This window comes from Melospiza georgiana, chromosome 8, assembly GCF_028018845.1.
Source record: "Melospiza georgiana isolate bMelGeo1 chromosome 8, bMelGeo1.pri, whole genome shotgun sequence".
NCBI lineage: Eukaryota > Metazoa > Chordata > Aves > Passeriformes > Passerellidae > Melospiza > Melospiza georgiana.
Window position 1 is genome coordinate 16111761 of NC_080437.1, and position 24119 is coordinate 16135879.

At 43.2% G+C, this 24119-nt stretch overlaps 1 protein-coding gene and 1 long non-coding RNA gene across 2 annotated transcripts; one reads left to right on the forward strand and one right to left on the reverse strand.

Annotated features, from left to right (window-relative positions):
- Positions 1-840: 840 nt before the first annotated feature.
- LOC131086191 (uncharacterized) lies at positions 841-5344 on the reverse strand. The gene is made up of 3 exons (XR_009114728.1): positions 5260-5344; positions 4609-4736; positions 841-964 (listed from the first exon to the last, which is right to left on the reverse strand). It is a non-coding gene; the product is annotated as an uncharacterized LOC131086191 (long non-coding RNA).
- Positions 1562-24119, forward strand: LOC131086190 (dual specificity protein phosphatase 13-like). Its single transcript, XM_058029092.1, has 5 exons — positions 1562-1860; positions 7470-7498; positions 21107-21302; positions 22424-22644; positions 23756-24119. The coding sequence occupies exons 3-5, from the start codon at positions 21136-21138 to the stop codon at positions 23980-23982; spliced, it is 615 nt and encodes a 204-aa protein (XP_057885075.1). The 5' UTR covers positions 1562-1860; positions 7470-7498; positions 21107-21135; the 3' UTR covers positions 23983-24119.

A 24119-nucleotide genomic window follows, 5' to 3' on the forward strand; every position in this document is an offset into this window, starting at 1 on the left:
GAAATTCATGTGAGTGAAATAATGCATCTTAATGGCTTTAGGCTGGGCAAAATTAGACATATGTGAGCAAGATTAATGGAATCCTCCCATCAGGATAATGTTTTGCATGCCTCTGAGCATCTGTCCTACAAAGCCACAGCTGTGAAAGCTGCTCCTGTTGTAAATTAGTACCTGCTCTTGAAGATACTGCTGATCCTGGGAGAGTATTGTTTCACCAGGGGCAGGGAAGGGAACAACAGAGTGAAGCTGACCCAGTTGGGCATCCATGCCACCAATGGCATGGTAGTGATCTTGTAAGCATGACTTACCTCAGTGGAAGGAATGAATTAGGTAGAAAGTTTTTTCAAGGGCATTGTCAAATCACAGAAGTGCTTTTAATCTGTGGAGTCAGTGTTACTTATATTTCCTGCCTGCCTCTATTGTGTCTTTACATACAGATTTACTTTGAGTGCACATTTGTGCAGGGGGAAAACTTCCAGTCAACATAAGCAAAAGCAGAAGAATAGTCCTGTAACTTCTTAAAACAGAAAGCATTGTCTGCTGCAATGTGCTAAGAGGAAAAGGGACCTCCTCACCTGTCAATTACACTATCCATAATTCACATCATGATATGACATGACATTAGTACCTCACTGCTTTCCACTATCAGCATAAAAACTTGTATTTTGAATGTTAGTTTGGCAAGTTATATTAAGGAACCAAAATGAAGGAAAAATACTGCCTCCCCAGTGGCACTTCATTCAGAAAATACACATTTGTCAAGAGGGTCTACACAACCTGGGAGAAGGTGCAAGTGAGAGGAACTGTCCCCACTACAGCTCTGGCAGACTTAAATCTGCTTACAGCAATCACAAAACCAGTGTCACCTGAAGGGACCCATGTAGAGTTCCAGTGAAAACATCTCTTCCTTTTATTTTCCAGTACAAGAACCGAGGGCATCAGATGAAGTCAGTAGAAATCAGGTCTGAAAGAAAGGGAGGGGTTTACATGAGCTGTGTAACACTTGCCACAGGGTGCTGCAGAGAGTAAAAGCCTATAGACATTGAAGTGGAAATGTTTGAGGGACAGAAATCCATTCAGGGTTACCAAATACTTAGAAACTCCATCCAGATCAGCAAGCTTATAAACTGCAGCTGGAAGCTGGGAGAGTGTTATTATTATTATATACACAAATATAATTCATGCTTGTGTGTGCTTACATTCACTTTCAGCCACAGCCAAGCACAAGACAGTGGGCTTGGTGAACCTTGGGTAAGGCCCAGGACCAGTGTTCTCATGGTGTTTATTTTGAACTCGCCCTCAAGCTGTGCTGTCCCCTCTTTCCTGGTAGCTTATTATTAGAACTGGGTCACATGAGGCACTTGGGACTGCGTCTCGGTTGCACTGACATTTCTTTCACAGGGAAAGCTCTGTGCTAGCAGGAACAGCACCATAGCTTATGTGAGGATGGGAGTAGCATTTTTTTGCATAAGATTCACTTAAAGCAGAAGGTTCATTTTTCTGGCTGTTCCCCATTGCATCAGGGACGTAGTGCTGAGCTAATCCAGGGAGGCGTCAAGGCGCGAGCTGTATTTAGAGTCAGCCACCTGCTTGGGAACATCAAGCTGCAGAAAGAGCCTGCTTCAGCAAAACCTTCCCTGTGCATTCCACAGCAGCGGCTGCCAGCAGGCCCTCCCTGCTCTGCCTGACTCTGCATGAGGCCTCCAAAGGGGTCAGCACCTGAAGACAGACCCTGTCAGCCCAGGAGTGTCTGAGCCTGGCACTCCCCTCTGCCCAGGAACTGCCAGATATTTTGGACAGCTGCAAGGTGGAATTAAATCACGTGGGTGAAGAGTGGCCTAATCTCTACATAGGCAATATGTAAGTGTTTTTTGAGGCTGAGCTGTTCTGAAGGGCTGGGGAATACAGTGCTCATTAACATATGCTGTCCAACTTTATATAATTAGCATTGGTAAACTTCATTGCCTTAAAATAGACAAGATTAGCACAGAAGAAAGCAAAAGGACTATCCATTAAAGAAAGAACCTACTGCACAGAAAAACAATTTAAAAGAGAATTTGACTATTTTTATTGCTTTGTATTAATTTATAATTGTGCAACATATGGATTTTATAAATGCTACAGCATTTACCATACAAAGCACAAGACAGGCTCATGGTCCTAAGCAGCCTTAAAATTGAACAATTGGTTTTTACCTTTTTTGGTGTAATTTTAACTAGAATGGAAATTTTCACATTAAAAAATATTCTGATTTTGGCTGTTTATACGACAACTTGATTTGCAGTTGAAATTTTGACAAATCTGTGGATATTCTGAATGCCAGCAGACTTCACTATTTCTGAAAACTGTGCAGATGGGTGTTTCACTCTGAGGATAGAGAAAGCATGCAGTCATCTGCACTCAACAGGCCTAGTGCCCAGTGTTATGCCAAAACAAGGGTTTTTTCACCATCATCAGGTTGCAAACTTGTTGAAATATCTAGAAATTACAATAATTCCTACAGGAGAGAAACAGTGGAAACTAAAAACCCTGCTGATTGCCCACTGATTACAGCTAAAGTGGCCATTCTTTTAGCCATGAAAAAGCAAAGCCAAAAAATGAGCTAGGTGACACGGGGGGAATAATCTGCATTTACAAAACTTGGTTTTACAGATGGCTGCCTGCTTCCCCATGTGCCTGGCTGGAGCGTGGCAGCCGGCAGGTGGCCCTGTGCCCTGCGGCTGGGGACAGCCAGCAGCTCGGGGCCCTGGCCGGAGCCTGGCTGTGCTCGGGCAGAAGCCACAACCATGGGCAGCGTTTTGCTGAACTCCTGCCTTGGCCAGGAGAGTGCGAAACCGACCCTTGCCTTTCCGGTTAAACCTTGTAACTACACTTGGAAATTAACTCTATTACTTCTTAGAACCATGTGCAGAAACAGGGATTTGTAGAATTGAGCCTGACAGGTACTACAGGCAAAGATTTAAGACAAACATCACTGAAATGGTGTTCTCTTAACAGCAACATTTGATTTTAGACAGCCTTTTATGTGCAGTCTCAAGACCTCCTTTAAATGCCTGTGAATATACATGTTCCAAACTACACTCAAATGTTTCTTTCAATCACATTCTGTCTTGTAGGGGGAAAGAAATGGTTGAGAATATAATGACAAAATATGTAGATAACAACAGTGTGTATGTGTAGTAAGGAAAAGATGAACTTTGAGAACATTCAGCTAACAGAAATAAAAATGTAAACAGGTTTCTTTGTTAATGGAACAGCTGATCACTAATATCAGCTTAAATACAAGTTACAGACTCCAAACAGTGAAACTGGAAGGTGATCGAGTACTACAGATGGAATTTTCTTCATTGTGCCAACATCAATAAAACAAATAGGAACAACACCTGAGAATGAGGTTTCATGGGCTCTTCATGAGATAGGAATGGAGAGAGTATGTGCATTTAGGGCCCAACCCAGTACTCAGTGAAGTTAATAAACAATGGATGTTTCTGTTACTGAGCAAACCCATGCCAGCATCAGGACTTGTGCCAGAGCTAAAATAACCCAGAGCAGTACCATACACTGTCACTTCTTGTTTCTGTGGAACCATTTATGTGCAGTTTCTGAGCAGCTACTTGGAAATCAAAGATCAATCTAGAATTAATGCTGTATTTTGTAAGAAATATTTCTCCATATGCCTTTATCAGAAATCTGATGTTCAGCATCTTTAAACAAGTTAAATATATCATAAAATAAAGTAAGGATGGCTGACTTAACATGATGACTTTCATCCTGGAGGACTTTGAAGTTGTCAACAAACTGATTATTAAATATTTGTCTGGCTATCAGCCATTGCTGATATACAAGGCCAAGGCCAAGACCCTTTGGGTTTAAAGGTACAATGTCTTCTGAAGTGCTGTATAAGCAGCTGAGGGCACAATATGTAAAATATCCTGCAGAAGTCAAACTTTATGCTGATCTTAAGCAGGTAGGTATATTAACTGGAGTTTAACAGGATCAGCAAAACTAATATCACTTCAGCAAAGAAACATTGTACAGTTAGAAGCTATGCTAAAACCTTAGTGTGTTCAACATACATATTTCAAGTCCAGTTATAGAGCTACCTCCTGAGGTGAATTTGTGTAGGTTGTTTGGACTAGCAGTCCTCAATGAGATTGTGGCCAACTGAAGTCAGTAAAACTTGTTAAACTTACTTCTTTTCAGAAGTGAAATAACTTGGAATTCTGCATTTCCAGATATGAGTATATACAGAAATTGCAACCTTGTATCATTCTTCTACTACTTTACTTTTTCTTACATTTCTCAAAGGGGAAAAAATGTCTCAGAGTGTGGTGGACACTGGGCTCTACAGACAGGAATGCATTACAAGGCAACAAGATAACCTGAGCTACTTGTTATCATGAGCTTTCATAGTGGACACAATCAACTTTGACCTTGTTGCACATTTCTGTACATTCTGTGTGCATTAACAAGGGCAAATGGCGAATCCCCATCCCAGAGGTAAACTGCTGCTCTTACACAGCACTCGCATTAAGCAATCACAAATTACTTTAGCAGCATTAACTAAATGTCACTCAACCACTCAGGTAAGCCTAATTATCCACTTACAGACATTGTCTTCATTGGCATGTGGGAAAACAGCAGGATCCAGAGAGATTAGGAGTGACCAACAAAACCATATCCACAACAGTGGCAAGGATCACACATAGAGACTAGTAATCATCAGAATGTATCATCTGTCACAGGAGAGAAAGAAGAAAAGCAATTATAAAAGGGAAGACAGTTTTGAGCTCTCAGTCAGAAATCACAATTTTTTTTTTCAGTTTTTCTGTATTGATTTGTCAGAATGCACAACAAAAATAACTAAAAATAGTTATTTTCTCATTTGAGAAATAGCCAAAAGCTGCAAAGAGCTATTGCAGAGACATACCAGTTGGCCATTTACAAAGCCTAATGCCATGTGTTTTCCTCTGTTTCTGGACTCAGATCTCTAGTAACAAAAAGCAGTTCTTGATTTATGAAAGGGCTGTATGTAATACCCTGGAAGCTACTTTATCTCAGCTGCTGTAAATTGGATCTCTCAAAGATGAGATGAGATGCGAGTCAGGCAAAAGTACAAACTTAGGCAATCTGTGACCATAGCACTGTTCTGTGCAGCCTGGAACAGCACTATGTGTATTGCTTTGTGTTCTGAAAGGAAAAATTTTTATTTGCTGTATTCTTAGAAAAAGCAGATCTGCTTCCTTTATGCTGGCTTACCTTATGCTATTCTGCCACTTTCTTCTAGGCAATGCTATCCAAAGAGTTACCCAGTCAAGTGCAATTCCATCAAGTTGCAGGGTTTACATACTGAACTCAGATACAGTATGCACCTACGTAAACTCTAAACTCATGAAATTAAAAGAACACAAAGTAACAAAGAGAAATGTCAGACAAACAATCTGAATATGAGATAAAGATGAAAGGAACGTTACCTAAAGCTTTAACATCAAATCTATTTTTCCTCTCTGTTTAGGGTATAGAATGTTTCTGAATTTTGCATGCTCATTTCATTCCTCAGTCTGTTTATCAAATGAGGGCAGCAAATGTGCTAGGTACTCCTCTGGGATACATTCCTTATTTGCTGTCCATTCTGCTCATTAAAACTCTCAAAACTCAACTCCAAGAGAAAATAGGCCCCTGTTTAAAATTAAAGCTCTTAAGTATATCCCTGGACACAAAAATATGCTAACCTGTTTTGCTGATTTGGATCAGCAGATGAAAAGGGGAAAATATTACCCAACCTGCACAAGTCACCCAGATGGGAGACAGTTTTCTACACTGGTGACAATAGATGCTCAATGGCTGAGGACTCTCCAGAGGTAACTTCTTCCTGCCATGCCCTCTGCCCAGCTCTGTCCCAGCTTTATGGACCTGAGAATTATTGCAAATACAAAAAATTTTCAGCCATAAATTAGACATTCCTCACATGCTCAAAATTTCCCATTCCCACCAAAATTCTTATTACTTGAACATTGCCGTGCCTTTAGCACTAGTGAACATGGAAAGAGACAAGTTATTTAATTTTAATGGAATATTTCATAAATGAACTGCTCTTTAAAGCCTATTCTGCTGGCTCAGAAGGCAGATTTCTCTCAGTACCCTGTCTTATGTCAATGTCTTGCCAAGGAGAGGGGACTGTAAAGAAAAAATTGAAACTTTTTTGAACTGTTGAAATGACTACCCAAATTGGCATGCTAAGATAGACCACCCCAGGGTAGTTCTTATCTTAGAGCATTTGTTTGGAAAATAAATTGTAGTTTTACTCTGAAGTCCTAAATATGCAGAGGTAAAATACCTGGGGAAAGTTGCTGGTGGCAATTCAGCATCTCAGCAGAATTGCCACCAGAGTTCTCTTGCCACATGCGTTCATTTCTGGAGAAGGTAATGCAGTGCTGCATCAGAACACCAAAGCTGGGGCCACACCAGCCCTTGTGGACACTCCCACCCCAAGCCAGCAGTGTAACCTGGGGGTGAGTTTGCCCTCCTGTTTCCAAAAGGAGACGTGTGCCAAGGACAGTATGGCCTAAGAGGCACACACGGCTGGCAGGCTCTCAAGTGTCAAAACAGAGCCAGCGCTGCCGGCCGCACAGATCCTGCACTTCACAGCCACACACAGACAAGCAAAACAATCCAGTTGTTGGGTGGAAAAAGCAGCTTCCCAGGATTGCTCTGACCATGGTGTGATTGTGATCAATCCGCATTGGCAAGTTCCACCTTTCCACGTGTGTTTCACCTCCTGCAGGCTGCCTGCGGAGAGCAGCCCGGGCAGGCTGATGCATGCTTGTTATTGCCGGCGTAAATATCTCTGCCTTGTGCTATTGTGGCACAAAGCAGCTGGACCATTTGAAAATCATTTAAAAAGCACTATAAAATTAGGGCTCCAGTGCTCCTATTTTATGGCTTTCACGAGCAGCCATTGCCTAGAGAGAAATTATCCTCTTTATTTTCAAGGCTAAAGGTTCTTTTAACATTCATCAAAATCAAAGTGCACCCTTGGTAACACATAGAGCTGTTACTTATTTAGTACTGACTCTACTTTCTGCATAATATCACATTTGAGATCTCAGTTCTTCATTTCATTGTGTCTGCTGTTGTTTTCACCAAGTGAATTTGCACAGTTTCAAGAGAGGCTGGATGATGCCCTGAAACATATTCTTTCCATAGTTCTTTTTTTTTTTTTTTTTTTTTTAATGGTTAGAACAACAGCCTGGAGTGTTTTTGTTTCTGATATTTCTATAAAAATGTCCAATTACCTTTAAGCAATGGATGTGCACAGACCAATTAAGCACTGTAAGTGAAAGATTTTCAAGGGCAGAAATAATACTTAGGTGCATAACCTGATAGACTCACTTTAAAACATCTCTTCCCTGTGTATATTAAAAATCTGTCATTAATAATTTTATTTTTTTCCATTCTTGTTTTCACAGACAGTTTCTTTACCAAACTGAAGAAAACGGTGAGTGAACCAAAGCAGCATGAAAAAATGCAAACAATACAAAAAGAAAGCCATTTTTTTAGAAAAAAAACCCCCACAGCTGTATCAACCATACTTACAGCTCATCTCTGAAGGGCTTAGGAAGAGACACTGCATGAAAGCATCCATTGGCCACAGAGGTGGCAAGTGGGAATGGTAAGGCCCTGCACATGCTCTGTGCTGCAGCTCAAAAGACCCACTGTGTGCCCTCTGTTATTTAACCTGCCTTACATATCTGTAAGAGACTGGTCACCTTATTATCCAGACATCAAATACAGACTGAAGATAAACATTTACAAAGTCATAACCTTAGCTCTGTTCTCATGGTTCCCTCTTTGGCCAGGATTTTTTCTCTATGTTCTCTGGGGACAGCAGGCTCATTCCTGTGAAAAAGGCAGCACTCTTTCAGATCCCTGCAAGGGGCGTGGTGGTGCTGATAAATCCTGCTGTGAAAGCATGTGCAGCCACACAGAGCAGCTGTAAAGCCAAGATGCACCATCCAGCCTGCAGGGGATGTAACCAGGCAGAAGGCAAGGCTGCCTGTGTGCAAGGGGAGCTCCATCCCCATACCAGCACCTCTGAGAGCAGAGGGAGTTTGAGTTTTTAATGGCAGAGATTTTGCCTGTCATCACACAGTCTGTGATCCATCAAGGGAGTGGTTAATCTAATAGAGGGATGGGATGAAGTTGCTTGGTAATCACTATTGCTTCTGACCCTAGAAAGGCAGAAAATGGGACAGGCATGACAGACATCTTTATGGAAGAAGGAGGTGGGACAGACATTAAGTCAGGATAAGAAAAGCACCTCAGCTCTGTGACACATTTTTCTGTTCCAACAGTCAGCAGCCACCTTCCTGTGCCTGACAGCCTCAGAAATAGAGAGAAGGGCCCAATTAAGCTCACATAGCTATGGGTCCCTGCTTTTCGGAACAGATTAGATTTTTGGGTTAAGACTGACCCATCCAATCTCAGCCCTTACTTGTGGCAATAGTGAAAAGTTGCAGGAGAAGAGCAGAGGTCAGTGTAACCTCTCAAGACCTGATCCAGCACCATGAGTGAGATGATGTCACCTGTGCTGGGGGTCCCTCCCTTTGGAGCTGACATGTACATGTGTTTGTTCCTTCTCAGGCATATACACCTTGCTCAACAGAACAAAAATTAAAAACTCAGACAGAGTTTTTACTTGGTAGAATAGAATTGAAAATCCCTTAACCCATTAGAATAGAAATAGGAAATCCCTTCTACCCAGTGATTTCAAATTCCTGGACAGCCCTTACTTTGTGGATAAACTACCTGAGGTGAATAGTTTCTCAGTATTATTTTCTCTATAAAAGATAGCAAATTGACACTTGCAGTCAATGCTTTAGTGCTGAAAGGGGAGAATTTTCCTTTCAAGCACTGAAGGGGAGCAAGTGTCTAGAGAGTGTTGTTTTCTCCATACACACATATCTCCTAACACCTCCATCTCTAAAGTCTTGCTCACCTCCCATCCAGAGCAGGATTAAGCATGCCCTGGAGCTGTTTTGACCTAGATGATCAGTTGCTGAAAGCCTGGCAAAAGGACCCAGGTTGTAGGATGTCATGCATGAGCTAAATTCAAAGTAATTTTGTGCTCAGTTTAAACTATTAATTTCAAGGAAGGCTTAATTTACCTTTAAATAACAGGTGGGACCCCATAACTCAGAGGTGGGCAGCCAAAGGGCAAAAGAAGGCTCCTGGATTCTGGCAGTGTTCTTGTGGTGTTGCCAGCAGCTGCAGACCTTCGATCATTTGTTTTCCTCACAAAATGAAGCTGCTAATCGCAGAATCAAGCTGAGACCAAAGTAATTTTATGAAAAGAAGCAACACAAGAGAGAATATCTTAAAAATCCAAGTAGGATCAGAATCTGGAAAGGTGTGAAGGCATTAGGATCTGTTTTAGCATGGGACAAGGGTGTTCCTGCCCAGGTGATGGGCACCTGTATTATCAGTTCCTTTTCCATCATCATCTCAGCAGTTGAAAGTTGCTGTAAGCATTTTGCTTTTGCTTCTTCACTCTTGCTGCCTTGTCATTCTCCTCCATGTTTTCACTGTGAAATGAACCTTGGTTCATAATGACAAATGTATTGCTAGCCTGGGAGGCAGATTCTGGATGTTTGGTGCCCATTTTATAGAATTCAGTATTTAGTAATGAGTAGTGTAGACACAGCATTCATAAGACAAGTGGGAAGAGCCAATTCAGGTTGGGCCTGAAGGACTGGCTCCATCAGGCCAGAGCAGAGTCTAGAGAAAGCCAGCATAAGAAACAGGACATCTGTGTATCCTCCAGCTTTTGGCTTTCAACAGATTAGTTATTTCTTAAACCTCTTGATACTTTTAATTATTACAGACTGAATAAAAGAACTGGTCCTAGCACAAAAGTTCCTAATTTACCTTATGCCCCCAACAAGCCCCTTGCCTCCATCATTCCAAGGAGAGATGAAGGTTGTGGGGGAAAAAAAGAAAAGGAGGAATGAAGGCTGGGTGAGAAAAAAAGGTGAATGGATAGCTGAGGAGCAGGCTGGATGGGTGAGGAGGAAGGCTGGATGGATGAGGAGGAAGGCTGGGTGGGCGAGGAGGAAGGCTGGGTGGGTGAGGAATAGGCTGGGTGGGCGAGGAGCAAGCTGGTGCTGGATGAGCCTCTGGGGAGGCCACTGCCACAGGGCAGCACAGCTGCCATGACCCTTGTCCCCTCACCAGACAAACTGCAAGGGCACTGCTGAACGTCCTCCATGTCTCAGTGAGGGAGGGCCAGGCCGGTGAGGCCAGGCCAGGCCAGGCCATGCGGGGAGCAGCAGCATGGCAGGGCCAGGACCAGGACCAGGGCCAGGGCCAGGGCCCACCAGGCCTACACAGTGCTGCCTTGCACAATTAACTTCTACCAGTTCACGAGCTCCAGGTGAACAATAATCTTTGTGAGTTTTCCACAGCTTTCTTTTATCTGTCAGAAGAATGGAGGGGAACCACCACACTGGCTGCTGAGGAGGAATGCCTCTGGGTAACTCCAAACCCCCAGCCAGTCTGGTTGTACTTTCCAAACCAATTTCTGTTCTTGTAGAGGGTTTATTTCCCTTAAGAAAAGTATTTGAAGTGAAAGCATCTGGGGAGAGAGCATGAACAGCACAGACTCTTCCCTTCCAGCCCTCTTCCAAAGCCCCAGCAGCTCCTGTGACACCCATACCGACATTAAGTAAGTCAGGATAAGAAAAGCTCCTCACCCATTGCATTGAAGGGTCGGTTTTCCCAGGAGAACAGGCAGGAGTCGACACGGATTTAACCACAGTGCCCAGCTCAGCAACCCAGTGCCACAGCCTGTTAGCACCCAGGCGTGCCCTCCTGCCCAGCTGCTGTCCCTCGTGTCTCCCACTGTTCCCAAAAGCCAGAGCAGTGTCCTCTAGCTGGGCTCTTTTCCTACTATGGCTGGAGGAACAGGAAATGGGAAGAGAACCGTATTTGGAAGAAGACAGTACAAAAGACTAAAGTAATCACCCTGCTTTTTACTTTAGGTGAGTGCATTATGTCTTGGACTGGTTTGTACAACAGATTTTGCCAGCAGAACAAAACCAGGCCAAACTGAACAGTGTACAGGAAAAAATGAGCACTGCCACAGGCTTTTCTTATACACAGAACCTACATAGGAAAGGATATGGTGTAGATCTTTTGATGTATACACTCAGATCAATACCAACCTAATTAATTCCGTACATTTCACATTTTTCTTCCATCCAACGTGCAGTTTCTTGCAAGTTCTCCCTTTAAATGCCAGTCAGGAGTGTATTCCGTTCTGAGGCCCATCTCTGTGTATTTTTAAATCCCCCAACATTGTTTTTTCCTGCCATCTTGTGGCAGCAGGAAAAATCACAGCGTTTCACAGGCCGCAGCGCTGCCCACTGGCCTAAGAAAAGGGTTGTCAGTATAACAGTCTAATCTAGAATTAGATTAGTTGGCATCACTGCAAAAAAATACAGCTCCTCTTGCATATTTGAAAGCTTGACTAATTTTTCCAGCTCCACTAGTTGATCTTGTAGCAGGGTTTCTTTGGTTATCCCAGAGCAAAGTGTCTGTTTTGTAGACCTTTGTGTTTTCTGCTGCCTATAAAGAGCAAAGGAGAGTTGCATAACAGGTGAGACTTAATTATGTTATGACAAGACTTCATCAAGTGAACCCTAAATATTTTGAAAAGGCTCCTTTTGCCAGTGTTGCTCTCAGGTCTTCATAGCTCCTTAACAAAGCCATCTTTGTTTCCTATCAAACCATAGGAAAATCTTGTCTGATAGGCATGTAAAGCTTTTCCTTTTACTGCAACCAGTATTGCTGTCTGGTCTCTCAATGTAAACACCACAAAGCCTGCCCAAACATCCTGCATTATTTCCTTAATTCTAAACCAAAACATTTTCATTTTTTGTTAAAAATGCATGTAAGATTTATATAAGACTCAATCTAGGTTCCTGGGGTTTTCCCTCTTTTCCTGCAATTGCACAGAGGATTTTTGAAAATGAATACTTGTGATCTCAACTGTCCTGCCACAATAGCTCTTCCCAGACAGATGAGGTAAAAATATGAAAATTATATATGATATTTTTTAAAAATTCAAAAAGAAAAAAATGCCAGAATTCTCCTTTAAAATAAATGCAAAATTCAGGGTCAGTAAAAAAAAACTAGTCACTACTTACTAAGAAAATTTCCAGCCTGCAAAGAGAATGTTAATAAAAGCTGTTCAAAGCTTTGTTCATTTTCACTGGCACCCGCAAAAATGACTGCTTGGATTGCAGGCTCAGGAGAGAAAGGATGTCAGTGCTATTTATAGCTCACAGGTGACTCCCATTGCCATTGTACCTGAGAATGTCGCAGTCCTTAGTGCATTCCTGCTCCCAGCAGCTTTCTCAGGCAGGGGACAGCCTTCCCAAGGCTGTGCTGAAGGCACAGAGGTTTGCTCTGGGAAAATGGACCGTTCTGTTTGGGTGTTCCCAAAGTATCTGCTGTAAACCACCTGCAGCAGGCACAGCCTCCAGCAAGGACAAGCTCCTTCCTTCTAGCTCTGCTCATCTCTCCCTCTTGGGAGCCCTGAGGCTGCTGCTTTGCTGGAGGCTCTTCTCCCCTCCATCTCCTACCTGCCAGCCTTGCCATCCACCTACATTCCACACCTAGGGCATGAAACAGAATCAGAAAAACAACAGCATAAAACCTGGCTGGATATAGTGAAACCTAGCAATAAAATGAAAACACTCTCCAAAAATTTGCTGGGACAAAACAAGCCTTGCTTCTGCCCTGCCTGACCAACTGTAAGGCTTGCATAGCTTCAGTCTCAGGAGTGGGGCAGCACCATGCTGCCTGCTTCTCACAGAGGTATTGCAGCAGGGCCAGGCAGGGAAACTCCTTCCCAGTGACCCTGGGCCTGGGAGCAGAGCACATCCCCACTGCCATCAGCCTTCATCCTTCACAGCCTGGAGAGGCAGCTGCACACCCTGCTTTGCCCACAGCCCCTGTGAGGCAGCACCTACTTCACTCTGATTTACCTGGCACCCTGGTACCAGGGAGGTGCAACAGAAAAACCACTCACTTGTATTTCTTCAAATTTAAGATAAGAAATGAGGAGCATATACTCATTAGACAGATAATCAAAAGCAGCAAGAGACAGGAAATCCCAGTTCTGTGTCTTAACGTCTCCTTTTAGTTATTGTCATGTGCTCATCAGTGGTCAATTCCTTTGTGACATACAATCAGTCTTCTTAAAAGATGACTTAATCAAAATCAAATAATGTTTTTAAAGTCAGCACTTGAAAAAAAATCAAAAGAAAAACATTCCCCTCTGCCCCAACAGAGCTGAGAATGTCACTGGAAAGCTCTATGATATGCCTGAAAAACTCAAGTGCCAAAATAGATCTACTGCAGAGTTTTGAAGTTTGCTCTTGATTCCATAGCAAAGAATTTGTACAGCTTTGTCAGCCTTAGAAAAAGGTGCCTTTTTTGTATGTACCCTTTCAAGAAAGGCAAAGCAAGGAGAGCACTTCTCTACTTATGTTAAAAGTGCAGGGAGAGACAGCTCAAAGCTACCCTGCCAAACGACTGAGGAATATCAAAACCCTTTTCTCATGCCTTCAAATATTCTGAAATCTTGCAAACCTGACAGAGTTGTCAATTTTGTATTGATAACAGCAGTCATATAAAAATCATTTGAGGAGTAAATCAAGGAGAGGAAAAAAACCCATTTAATCCACAGTCACACAAATCCATACTGCCTGCAGAAGTCGAAGTGCTTTGGAGGCCCTTTTAATAGCAATATATTAACATCCTTGTTTGTCTTTCCTGAAGCTTGCAAGACATTATTTCCCCACATGCCTCTCTCAGCCTGGCCTCTTTGACACCATTTTTATCAGAACTGACCATAACTTACACCGATCGACAGCCTGTGACGCCAGTGAAGTCTTGGCACAGCACTGGCTGTGACAGCACTCACTGAACTGTTATCAATATCAAGGTCATTTTGTTTTTCTTGCTCTCATTGCAGCTGCAGCTTCTCTGCCCTCAGGGCATGAGCTGCCCAAGAAAGCTTTCTAAGCTCCTCAGAAGCCACAGCCTCTCTGCTCCATTACTGGTGTTATGTAAGATTAGAGTGAAGTTTCTACTATTAGAAGCAGTTAGCTGCATGGTGATTGTGTTCTCCCCTGACTACAGCATCCAGCACAGTTATGGCTGCTGGCAGCAGGACTTAAGACTAGACAATTTTAATTCAGGGAGAAGCATTAGGACAGTTGAGATGCATCAAAAAAAAAAAAAAAAAAAAAAAAAATCAGTAGTTTTGGGGGGGCTTGAATTCCAAGCTGTACCCTGGACAGAAATGCCCCAGAGGAGAAATAAAGGGGAAAGCACCACCCTAGGCTCGAAGATATCCACAGGCACTCGGAAATTGTGCAAGGAGCCTGTGGAGGGCAGCGCTGTCTTGCTGGGGATGGTTCATTCCATAGCTTAGAGATGCCAGCTGCTAAGGTAATACTTCTTTTTTTATCTCTTTTGAATCTGAAAGCTGCAGATGTAAAAGCTGGCGTCATGCCACAGCCATGACCTGTCACTGCCAGCAGGACCCCCCATTTTTCCAACCAGTGCCTCCATTTTTAAGCCATCCTTTCCTGCAGCCTTAGCCACGTCCATGGGCAAGTGCTCCTTCCTAGGCTGCGTGACTCAGATAGGAGGGTTGGGGGAGGTGGGAGAGGGCAACACAAAGGTTCTCCCCCTTGGAATTACAATTTTGGGAAAATATGTGCAGGTCTATTACACTGCAAAAAAGAGGAAATGCTCTCCAGGAGCACTTCTGTAAGGTAGCACCCCTTCCCAAAAACTAGCAAGGTGCAGGAGAAGCTCACCCCACTGAGCTCAGCAAGCATGCCCCTCCCGGGGACTTGCCCTGTCCAAGGACAATAGTGGCAGTGTGACCTGGGGTGGGGCTGCTGGGGGGCCTCACTGGGGCTCCCTGCCTCACTCAGGGGCCCTTCTGAGCTGGGATGCTTGGGCTCCACCTCCACCTACATGCCTGCGTCTAGCCATGCACCCCCTTGTCTTCCCACTTCATCTGGGACCTGCTTCACCTCCAGGAGCTCTTCTGGCCATCCAAACCCTCTCTGAGGCTGATTCCTAGCACCTGCCCTGCCCTGTGATCACTCCCTCTACTGAAATGGCCTTGTGCATTCCTGCTTTCCCCAGGTGGAGGCAGCTCCTGTGGAGCACAGCCCCTGCAGCACCATGGGCAGCCCTACACAGGAACAGGAGGGCTCACAGAGGAAGGAGCCTTTAGCTTTCCAGCCCAGCTCAGACTCCTTGCAAGCAGAAGTTGGTACCTTCCAGCTCAGTTTGGAGAAGTGAGAGGGCCCCATCATAAATACACAAGGCCGGATGTGAATGGAGATGTCAGGAGGGAGACTGAGCGGTGACGAGGTGTGAAGACTCAGATTTTCTCCCACCCTGTAAAACACGGTTACCAGTGTAGGGTGAGGGGCATCTGCAATGTGAGCTGGGCTGGGCTGAGGGGGAAGTCATGGAGGAGGCTTGGAGGGCTGCTCCTGCTCTTTCCTGACACTGCGGTTAAAGGGCAGGCTGTGTTTTCCAGAGCCCTCCATCTGGCATCTCTCCCAGGTAGTAAATTCTCTTAAAACCTGAACCAAACAGAGCTTTAATTGTACATTCTGCTTTTCTCTTCACTCCAAAATAATGGCAATAGCATTTATATAGTGCTGCATTGAACATGAACCTGCACAGAGGCTGAGGGACCAATTCTACTTTCCATTATTCAGGGGCACTGCCTCTGGTGAGGCAGATCAGAGTTTGAACACTGAGCTGGAGCAATGAACTTCTACTATTCCCTGCTGTTTGACTGTGGGCAAAATAAAAGGCCATAATATATGATGCAGTCAGCCAAGAAAGCAATATTGCTCTGCCATGTGCACAGTCTACACCAAGACAAGTCCAGGATCTCATTTCTAAATTCCCATAGGTACCTCATTTAAACCATCAGCCATAACCTGCTTCTCATTTTCAATACCACTTGGTATTAGAGCTGCAGTGAACTGCTGGTGAGAGATTCTAATTCCTGCAAACAAGCCCCTGTAGGCTTGCAAGGAAAACAGAGAGTTCCCCTCTTGGTTGCCTGCTAGGTTCCCATCTGGCTGTTTTAACTTTGCTATTGCTTTTAAATGTGCCTGTTTCTGCACACCAAGCTTTCAGCTCTACCTCAAGAGACTCCTGGGCTCTCTTAGCGTCAGATCCTGACCAAACTGTAGAGACACAGACTGGGTCTTCTTAACAAAAAGGAAGATCATATTTCATGTTACAGTATCTAAAAGATTAATTCCACTAACATGATCATTTCCTCGTGAAACACACTTCTTTCCATCTGGTATTTTCCATCAGGAGGACAAAGAACCATAGTGTTAAACACTACCTGAGAGAAAAGAGCAAGGAATGTAAAAGAAGAGTGCAGAGATGCTTGCTGAGAAAAAAGAGAAGAAAAAACAGAGTAGATGGCATTTTCAAATGCAACGAGAGGCTGGTTTTTAATTTTTTTCCCTTTCACATGAATTATATTGTGACCCCATGCTTTGGAATTTTGAACCATTTAGTTTGTCAGGGTTTTGATACAGGGAATTTAGGATATTTGGCTGCAGGAGCTTTCTGTATCATGTTATTGTTAGGTAGTGTTTGTGCTATTGTAGTATCCAGAGGCCTTGCTGTGCCTGAGGCTCTCAATAATCTCATGTAAGGACTTGTTACTGAAAGACACCTGTCCCCATCTGGGCTATCAGCATAACCACAGGCAGAGCTGTGCCAGCCAGGAAGGTGCTAGCAAAAGGGAAGGAGGAAAGATGATTTGGGTCCAACTAATGTCCTGTCAGACTCCTCTTGGGACTTCAGACATTCATTTAATTTCTCTGCATCTCAGTTCCATCTTGAGGAGGCAAGGGAACAACCATGGCAAAATGGCAGGGAGTTACAGAAGTGAAAATTTGGGCTAGGCAAATAGGTGGCTATTCAGTCTGTGTTCATTGTTAGTGAAATAAAACATATTTTTCTCAATCGGGAGCAAGCCATTTCATCTTGTTTAATGTTTTAAAATACTTTATGCAATGCAGGAGAACAAATTGCAAAACAAAGTAACTGAATAGAAAAATGGAAATGGTATTTTTTTTTGAAATAGCAAAATTAACTATTTAATATCTGCAATATTTGAGTGTTTGCATTTTTACCCCCAAAACTTTGCTGAGTTTTTTTCCACTAGAATCTTCTAATGCAATGCAAATCTATTAAGTGCTTTAGCCAATTCAAGTCACTAGGGGGTTTATGTGGGTTTTCTTTTTTCTTTTTTTTTTTTTTCCAGAGATGTTCAATAGAAAAGGGCAATAATTTCCACCATAGAGAAAGGAAGGAAAAAAAAATAAACCAAACCAATAAACGAAAAAACAAACCAAAAAGCTTTGCAGACTGTAGTATTCTAGTGGCTAGACAATACTGGGGAGATACAAATCTCCACTAGGTTGTTGTAGACAAGGTCCTGGCATGACTGAGTCCCTCAGGAGCTGCCCCAGCTGCATGCAGACAGCATGGAGTCATCCACAGCCTTTCCTGGGTGCTCCCTGCAGCCAGGCAATGTCCCCCACGGCCACCTCCAGCCTGGGCTTCCAGGGCAACTTCTGGACCACTGGGGAAACCCAGGCCCCACAGGCCAGACAGGGGTCAGAGCTGGCCCTGGCCATTTGGGCTGTACCCCAGTGCTCCAGGTGGGTGGGAAATGATGCAAAATGGCAAGACAGTTTTAAAGCTTGTGTGATACCTTGTATTCAGTGGATTGCCATTAAAGTCTCTGTCCAGCCTCTAAAGTCTCCCATATGTTGAATTGTTTTGTTTCTGTTGTTTTGCTTTTAAGCAGAAAAAATAGGAAAGAAAGATAGAATGATAAGAAAGAATGATAAGAAAGAGAGATAAGAAAGATGAAAGAAGGAAGGAAAGAAGGAAAGAGAAAAAGCAAGAAAGAGAAAAAAAGAGAGAAAGAAAGAGAAAGAGAGAAAGCAAGAGAGAGAGAAAGAGAGAGAGAAAGCAAGAAAGAGAAAGAGAGAAAGAGACAAAGAGAGAGAGAGAGAGAAATAAAGAAAGAAAGAAAGAAAGAGAGAGAGAGAGAGAGAGAGAAAAAGGCTAATGAGATGGCTACAGTTTAAAAGAAAAGTAATCCTATCCAACTTGCATGGTTTAGATCTCTGCAGAAAATGTTAGTAGCCTTGTAAGACAGAATTTTTCCCTCTGGTACAGGGATTCCTGCCCTCCTACTGTCACTGTTTTCAACTAGAGCAGCTTCTGGGAGCCACCCAGAGGGAGAAGCTTAGAGAAATGTAATCAGTGGCAGCACTTTTGCTACCTCTGCACTATCTTAAAGTAGAAGGTGGGGGAAAACCTTCAGCAAAGTCCCTGGCCTTCAATTAAAAAATTCATATTGCTTTCCTCATTAGTGCAATCATCTGCTATAGCTATTTCCAGGCTTACCCTGAAGGCCCTGCAGAGCACTCCAATTTCAGGCAGTGCAGCGCAGGTGGGAGCTGTGCTCTTGGGAGGAGCCGTGCTTGTGTTGACACAAGGAGCTCACTTGTCTGACATCAGGCATGTGAATAAAACAATGCTGGTACACCTTTTGGAAACAGGATTGATCTATGAAATGGAGCTCTGTTGCAAAGCATTTCCCTGGCTGCAAAGGCCAGAGTCATCTGTGAAGTGTCACTAGCACCAAAATGACTCAATTTTGGGAGAACCTCCTCAAAGTCAGGTCTTGAACAGGTGGCCACACAATCTAATTATCTTTGCTCATCATCTCCATTACTGTAACTAGCTGAGAGGCTACAATAGAAGTTTAAAGCAGCAGGGTCTAGGAGAAATGAAAGTTTGGTATCTATCTGCTCCACAACTTCAGCCCTTAAGCATTTGCAGCAACTCAGAGTCAGCCACACTCCTCGAAAGTGAGCCCATGGTCCTATTAATCTCCTGATGTAGAAGCTGTATTATCTTATTCTTGATTTTCTTTAACGGCTTCAGCTTAATGTTCTGTGTCAGTGGAAGTACAAACAGGTCATCATGAAGATGCTAGCAGTAGCTCTTGAGCACAGTGCATGACTTTCACAAGGCAGTAAAACTTGTAGGGCAATGCACACTATCTCTTTCTGTGCTATTCATGCTAATCTGGGCTAGGATTGCACAACATACTCCTTTACCAAAGCTCTTGATCTTATATTATCTGCCCTGAAAAATTCATGGGATTTTATCTCTATATTTCTTTCTACCTCCCTGCAGTTCTTCCTCCATCATTAAAAGTAAAACCAGTCTTCTTTTTTCTATGTCTCCCATCATCTTTATTGTGCTTTTCATATCTTGCTTATTAAGTAGTTACCCTAGGGAGACCTCTTTCTTATTGGAACATACAAAAAGCTATAACTTCACTTAACATTTGTAGGGAGAAGGAGGGAGGAAGGGGCAAAGGAAGCAAATTTAGACTGAGGACTCAGAAATATATGTGTATGTTCAGTAATATGCCTCATATCAACTCCACTTCCTTTTCTGTAAGCAAAAATATATTCTCCCTTGTTTTCTGCTTATTCCCCAAATCAGCTTACACTGTTAAAAATAATGTACATGGACAAAGTTGTTTTAGGAGCAACATCTGTATGGCTGCTGCTGCTGTGGGGCAGGGGAAGACCAGATGACTTCTGAAGGTCCATCTACGCTTGTTTTCTAAAATTGCTGAGAAAATAAACCCAAACTTTAGATTTAGGCATTCAGGCATTAGAGTGAAAGCTGATGCCATATCAGAATAAACACCATTTACCCTACTTTGGGAAGAGTTCTAGTGTGCCTTCCACATTGATTATGACTTGAGTAAGAACAAGCAACCAAATAAAGCTCATGAATAGTTTCAGGGGGCAATTCAGGATAATGAGGCCCAGGCAGGAGAAATGTTTCTAAAGTCTCAAAGGAGGGACTGTTTGGATATCTTGCTCTTGACTGAGCTTTGCTTCCAGCTGAACCATCTGACCTGGGCTTGCTGGGTCTAAACCAGCAAACAGCATTGCAAAAGGGTTGCCCATATTCCACAGCATGATTTGTGAGGGTTCAGAGGTCTGTGATCTCAGAGACCTGTGAAGGAGCCCTAGATGGATTCTCAACAGGACAACAATGCCAGAACTTTTAGCTCTATAATTTCAAAAATACTATTTTTTTCTCACATCCTGGGTAATTATCCTGCCCCTCAGACAAGAAAAATGGCCCCTCTCTGGAGGGAAGTAGCTATCACATTGTTTATACAAAGTGGAACAGCTCCCAGAGGAGAGATTGAGATAGACAGGCACAAGAATACCAGCATAGCTGAGTGTCCAGGGATATTCAACTGAGAGAGAAAAAACTAGTTCAAATCCTCTCAATTTCTCTTTCTACGTACAGACATATACAATATATATATGTTTATAGATGCATATGAAAATCCTTTCCTATGTATACATGTATGTATGTGTGTAGGTGTGTTTAAATGCATCACTATAAATGAAATAATATTGTATGTACACATTGTTTCTATGTGTGTACACATGCACCATACAGATGGTGCTCACATACACATCATAAGATTTTCACTGTGGCCCTAGAAACTTTGTAAGTCAATTAACTGATACATTCAAAAACTTCCAGTTTTAACTAATCAGAATCAAGTGTATACAAATACTCTGGTAGCACTTTAACAAAAAGAGAAATGTTACCTGTGCCTACAAGATTCATCCAGTCTGCATTCAGGTGGTGCCGATGTTCTTTACCAATAGTGATACTGGACAAGAAATTAAATCACATTATCTTATGCTGCTCTCTCAGGGGAAAAATTACATGTCTGTAGAGTCCTACCCCTGAGTCAGTCCTGCTCTCTGGATGCTTTTAGCAACACCTGCCGGCCCTGCTGCACACACTAGTTCTAATAATGTAATCCTATTTGGAGGGTAATGAACAGGTCTACTTTCTAGGGAATAGTATTTCTGTATGAAAATTTCCTTTCAATTCATTTCAGAAAACCTGTCTCTGATACAGCCTGAGTGCATGCAAAGGACCAGCAGGATGCTTCGCACCAGAGACTCTTCACCTCTGACTAGGAGCCCTGCCTACGAAACACCATCACTAACAGATCTCCAGCAGCTCCTGTGGCTCAGAGGAGGCTCTGACAATCATGTGGACCAAGTCTGGCCAAATATCTACGTGGGAGATGCGTAAGAACATATGGTCCTATTGTAAACTGTTATCAGTCCCTGGGAGAAGGAGGAGGAAAGGGCATGGTACTACTGGGGAGCAGCTTTTGGGTCTTCAGGAATGTTTTTGTGATACAGGCTTCCAAACTGATGATGTGAAGAGCTTGGATGTCAAGAAACATATAAAATGCAAAATGGTGACTTACTCCTAGCATGTCTGATTTGGTTTTTTATATTTTTTGAGCCACCATGAATTTAGCAGGGTAAAAATTATTTGTATTCTAGACTAAAGTCTTCAAAAACCTATGCCAAATTGATGTCAATTCTGAGATGCCTTATGTGGCCTGGAAATTGTGGCCTCTAAGGCAGCAGACAAGAGGCCAGTAGACCTAACACTCAGATAGGGGTAGCAAGATTAAAACCCAGAAGGAGGAGTACCCAAATGAATTGTGCAATAGTGATCTTGACATTCCAAATCCAAGCTTTCTTTCCAAGATGATAAAACTGAAAATATCAAACATTAATTTCATGCAAATACCTTATTCTTGTGACCAATAATATTTATTGCTATTTCCTTCCAATTGGATTACTGCAGATTACCTAGATCATTAGCTCATTTTCCCCAGCTCCTCCTCCTCATGAATATATCAGTTAAGGTTCAGAATCCTGTTGAATGGCTATAGTCCTAGTTTATGGTGGGAGGTGGGGTTCACCTAGCTGGTGAACACAATGCATCCACTTCATGTCCAAACCAGGAACAAGATGTTGCTGCATCAGTGCATACTCTCACTCTTGAGACGAGGTACACTGCAATGAGAGATTAGCTCTAAAAATTCCTAAACAAATATTTAAGGAAAATCTTGATGACTTCATACAGTAAGCCATGTTCCCAGGGATTATCTGCTGGGAGGCATTTGCTTAACTAACAGTAACCCAGTGGCAAGTCTGTGCTCCTGCTGTTCTCCACCCCTCCATATGACATTCATGTGCAAAGCACTATGAGCTTCTTGAGATTTGCTCCTCTGTGAGCAGGGTGCAGTTCCTGCATCCTTCCATAGTGGGAGCAGGCACTAACTTTAAACCATGCTATTTTTGCAGAATGTTAGGAGCGTTGCCAATGTGCCCTTCATGTCTTTCAACAGGTGGGCTGCTAGGAGCAAAGCTACACTTCAAAGCCTCAAAATTACTCATATCCTTAATGCAGCAGATGGACCATATAACATTGACACAGGAGCCAAATATTATGCAGATCTGCAAATAGAGTACTATGGAATAGAAGCATTTGATGATCCTGCCTTCGATTTAAGTGTCTTCTTCTATGATGCTGCCAATTTCATACGCAAGGCCCTAAACTCTTCAGGAGGTAAGAGAGAAGCAAAGATAAACTTTGAGGGGAAATTTCGACACAAGCCAAATGACTTTTCATTGCAGTAACAGGCACCAATAGAGCTCACAATCAGCATATGGTTCAAGGCAGCACAGACAGAGCCACTGAGCAGAGGATGGAGAAGGGTGTCTGTGCCATGTGCTGCAGGGAAGGTGGCTCTGCCAGGTCCCCAGGAGCTGCAGAAGACTGCCTGCCCCCAGCCCAGCCTGGTGGAAAGAAGGGCAAGCTCTGAGACTGGAGTGTAGAGGGAAGGGCAGAGGTTATGGCACTGCATGGGCCCATCCTGTAGGGATCAGCAGGATCTGTGTCCTCCCACACGTCCCTCCCACCCCTTGTACACTGCCAGGGGCTCCAGCTGGGGATCCTGCCCTGCATGCTGCTCCTGCTCCCTGGGGGAGCAGCGGCACTTCAGTGCTGGCTCGAATGCTTCACACGCTCAAGTACTTCACAGAATTGCAGCTTTATTCAGCCTGTCTATTAAGCTAGAGAAGCAGCAGAAGTTAATGAACTAAGTCAAAAACTACGAGCCTGACCTGCAGCCTGCTGAATTTTTGTCAGCAGAGTTTGGATTAGGGCCTAGTTATCATAATTTCCATTTGTTCCAGAGTTTGCTCTGACTCTGACTGGCTGCAGGATCTGCTGCTTTCACTGGAGTGCTTTATTAAATCCTCAGTTATAGCTCACACTGGGCTGCTGAGATACAGTAAATTACAACTCCATTTTTACAGGCAGACTATCCCACAGAGTTTGTGGGACTTGCCAGTGATCACAGTCAGGGCTGGGCCAAAGTTTTCTGCCAAAACTTTTTTTTTCCACAGAAAACTATACTAACAAGTTTAGTCACAGAAAGCTTCTCCTTCCACAGAAAATTTCAACTATTTCACTCTTAGGCCTAAATTAGATGCAGGAGGTTAGTATGAAATACCAGCTTGCCTGAGAGGTGATCTTCCTGAAAGCATGAAGATCCACTAATTGTCACCATTGTTTTCTTTACTTGTTTCTACTGCTTTTTTTCTCCTCCCTTTGTCTTATCCACTTTAGAAATGATAAAGCACACTCACCTTGCTGTGCCTTTTTGTTTGTGCAGGTAAGGTGTTCGTTCATTGTGCCATGGGAGTGAGCCGCTCAGCAACTTTAGTGCTTGCCTTTCTAATGATCCATGAAAACATGACACTCGTGGATGCCCTGAAGACAGTGAGCACTCACAGAAACATCTGCCCAAATATGGGGTTCCTCAGCCAGCTCCGGGACTTGGACATTAAACTGAATGAAGAGAGGAAAAAAAACAAAGCATCTGCCACCACAGGCCCATAATAGAATATTGCTGAAAGAAAGAGGACAAAATCCTGCCTGCATCTCCTCTAGATGAACTGCATTTATAAATTTAGGACACAAGTTTATGGGACACCAGGACGCATGCTATTAATAAAAGTAGATTTTGCTTGATCTTT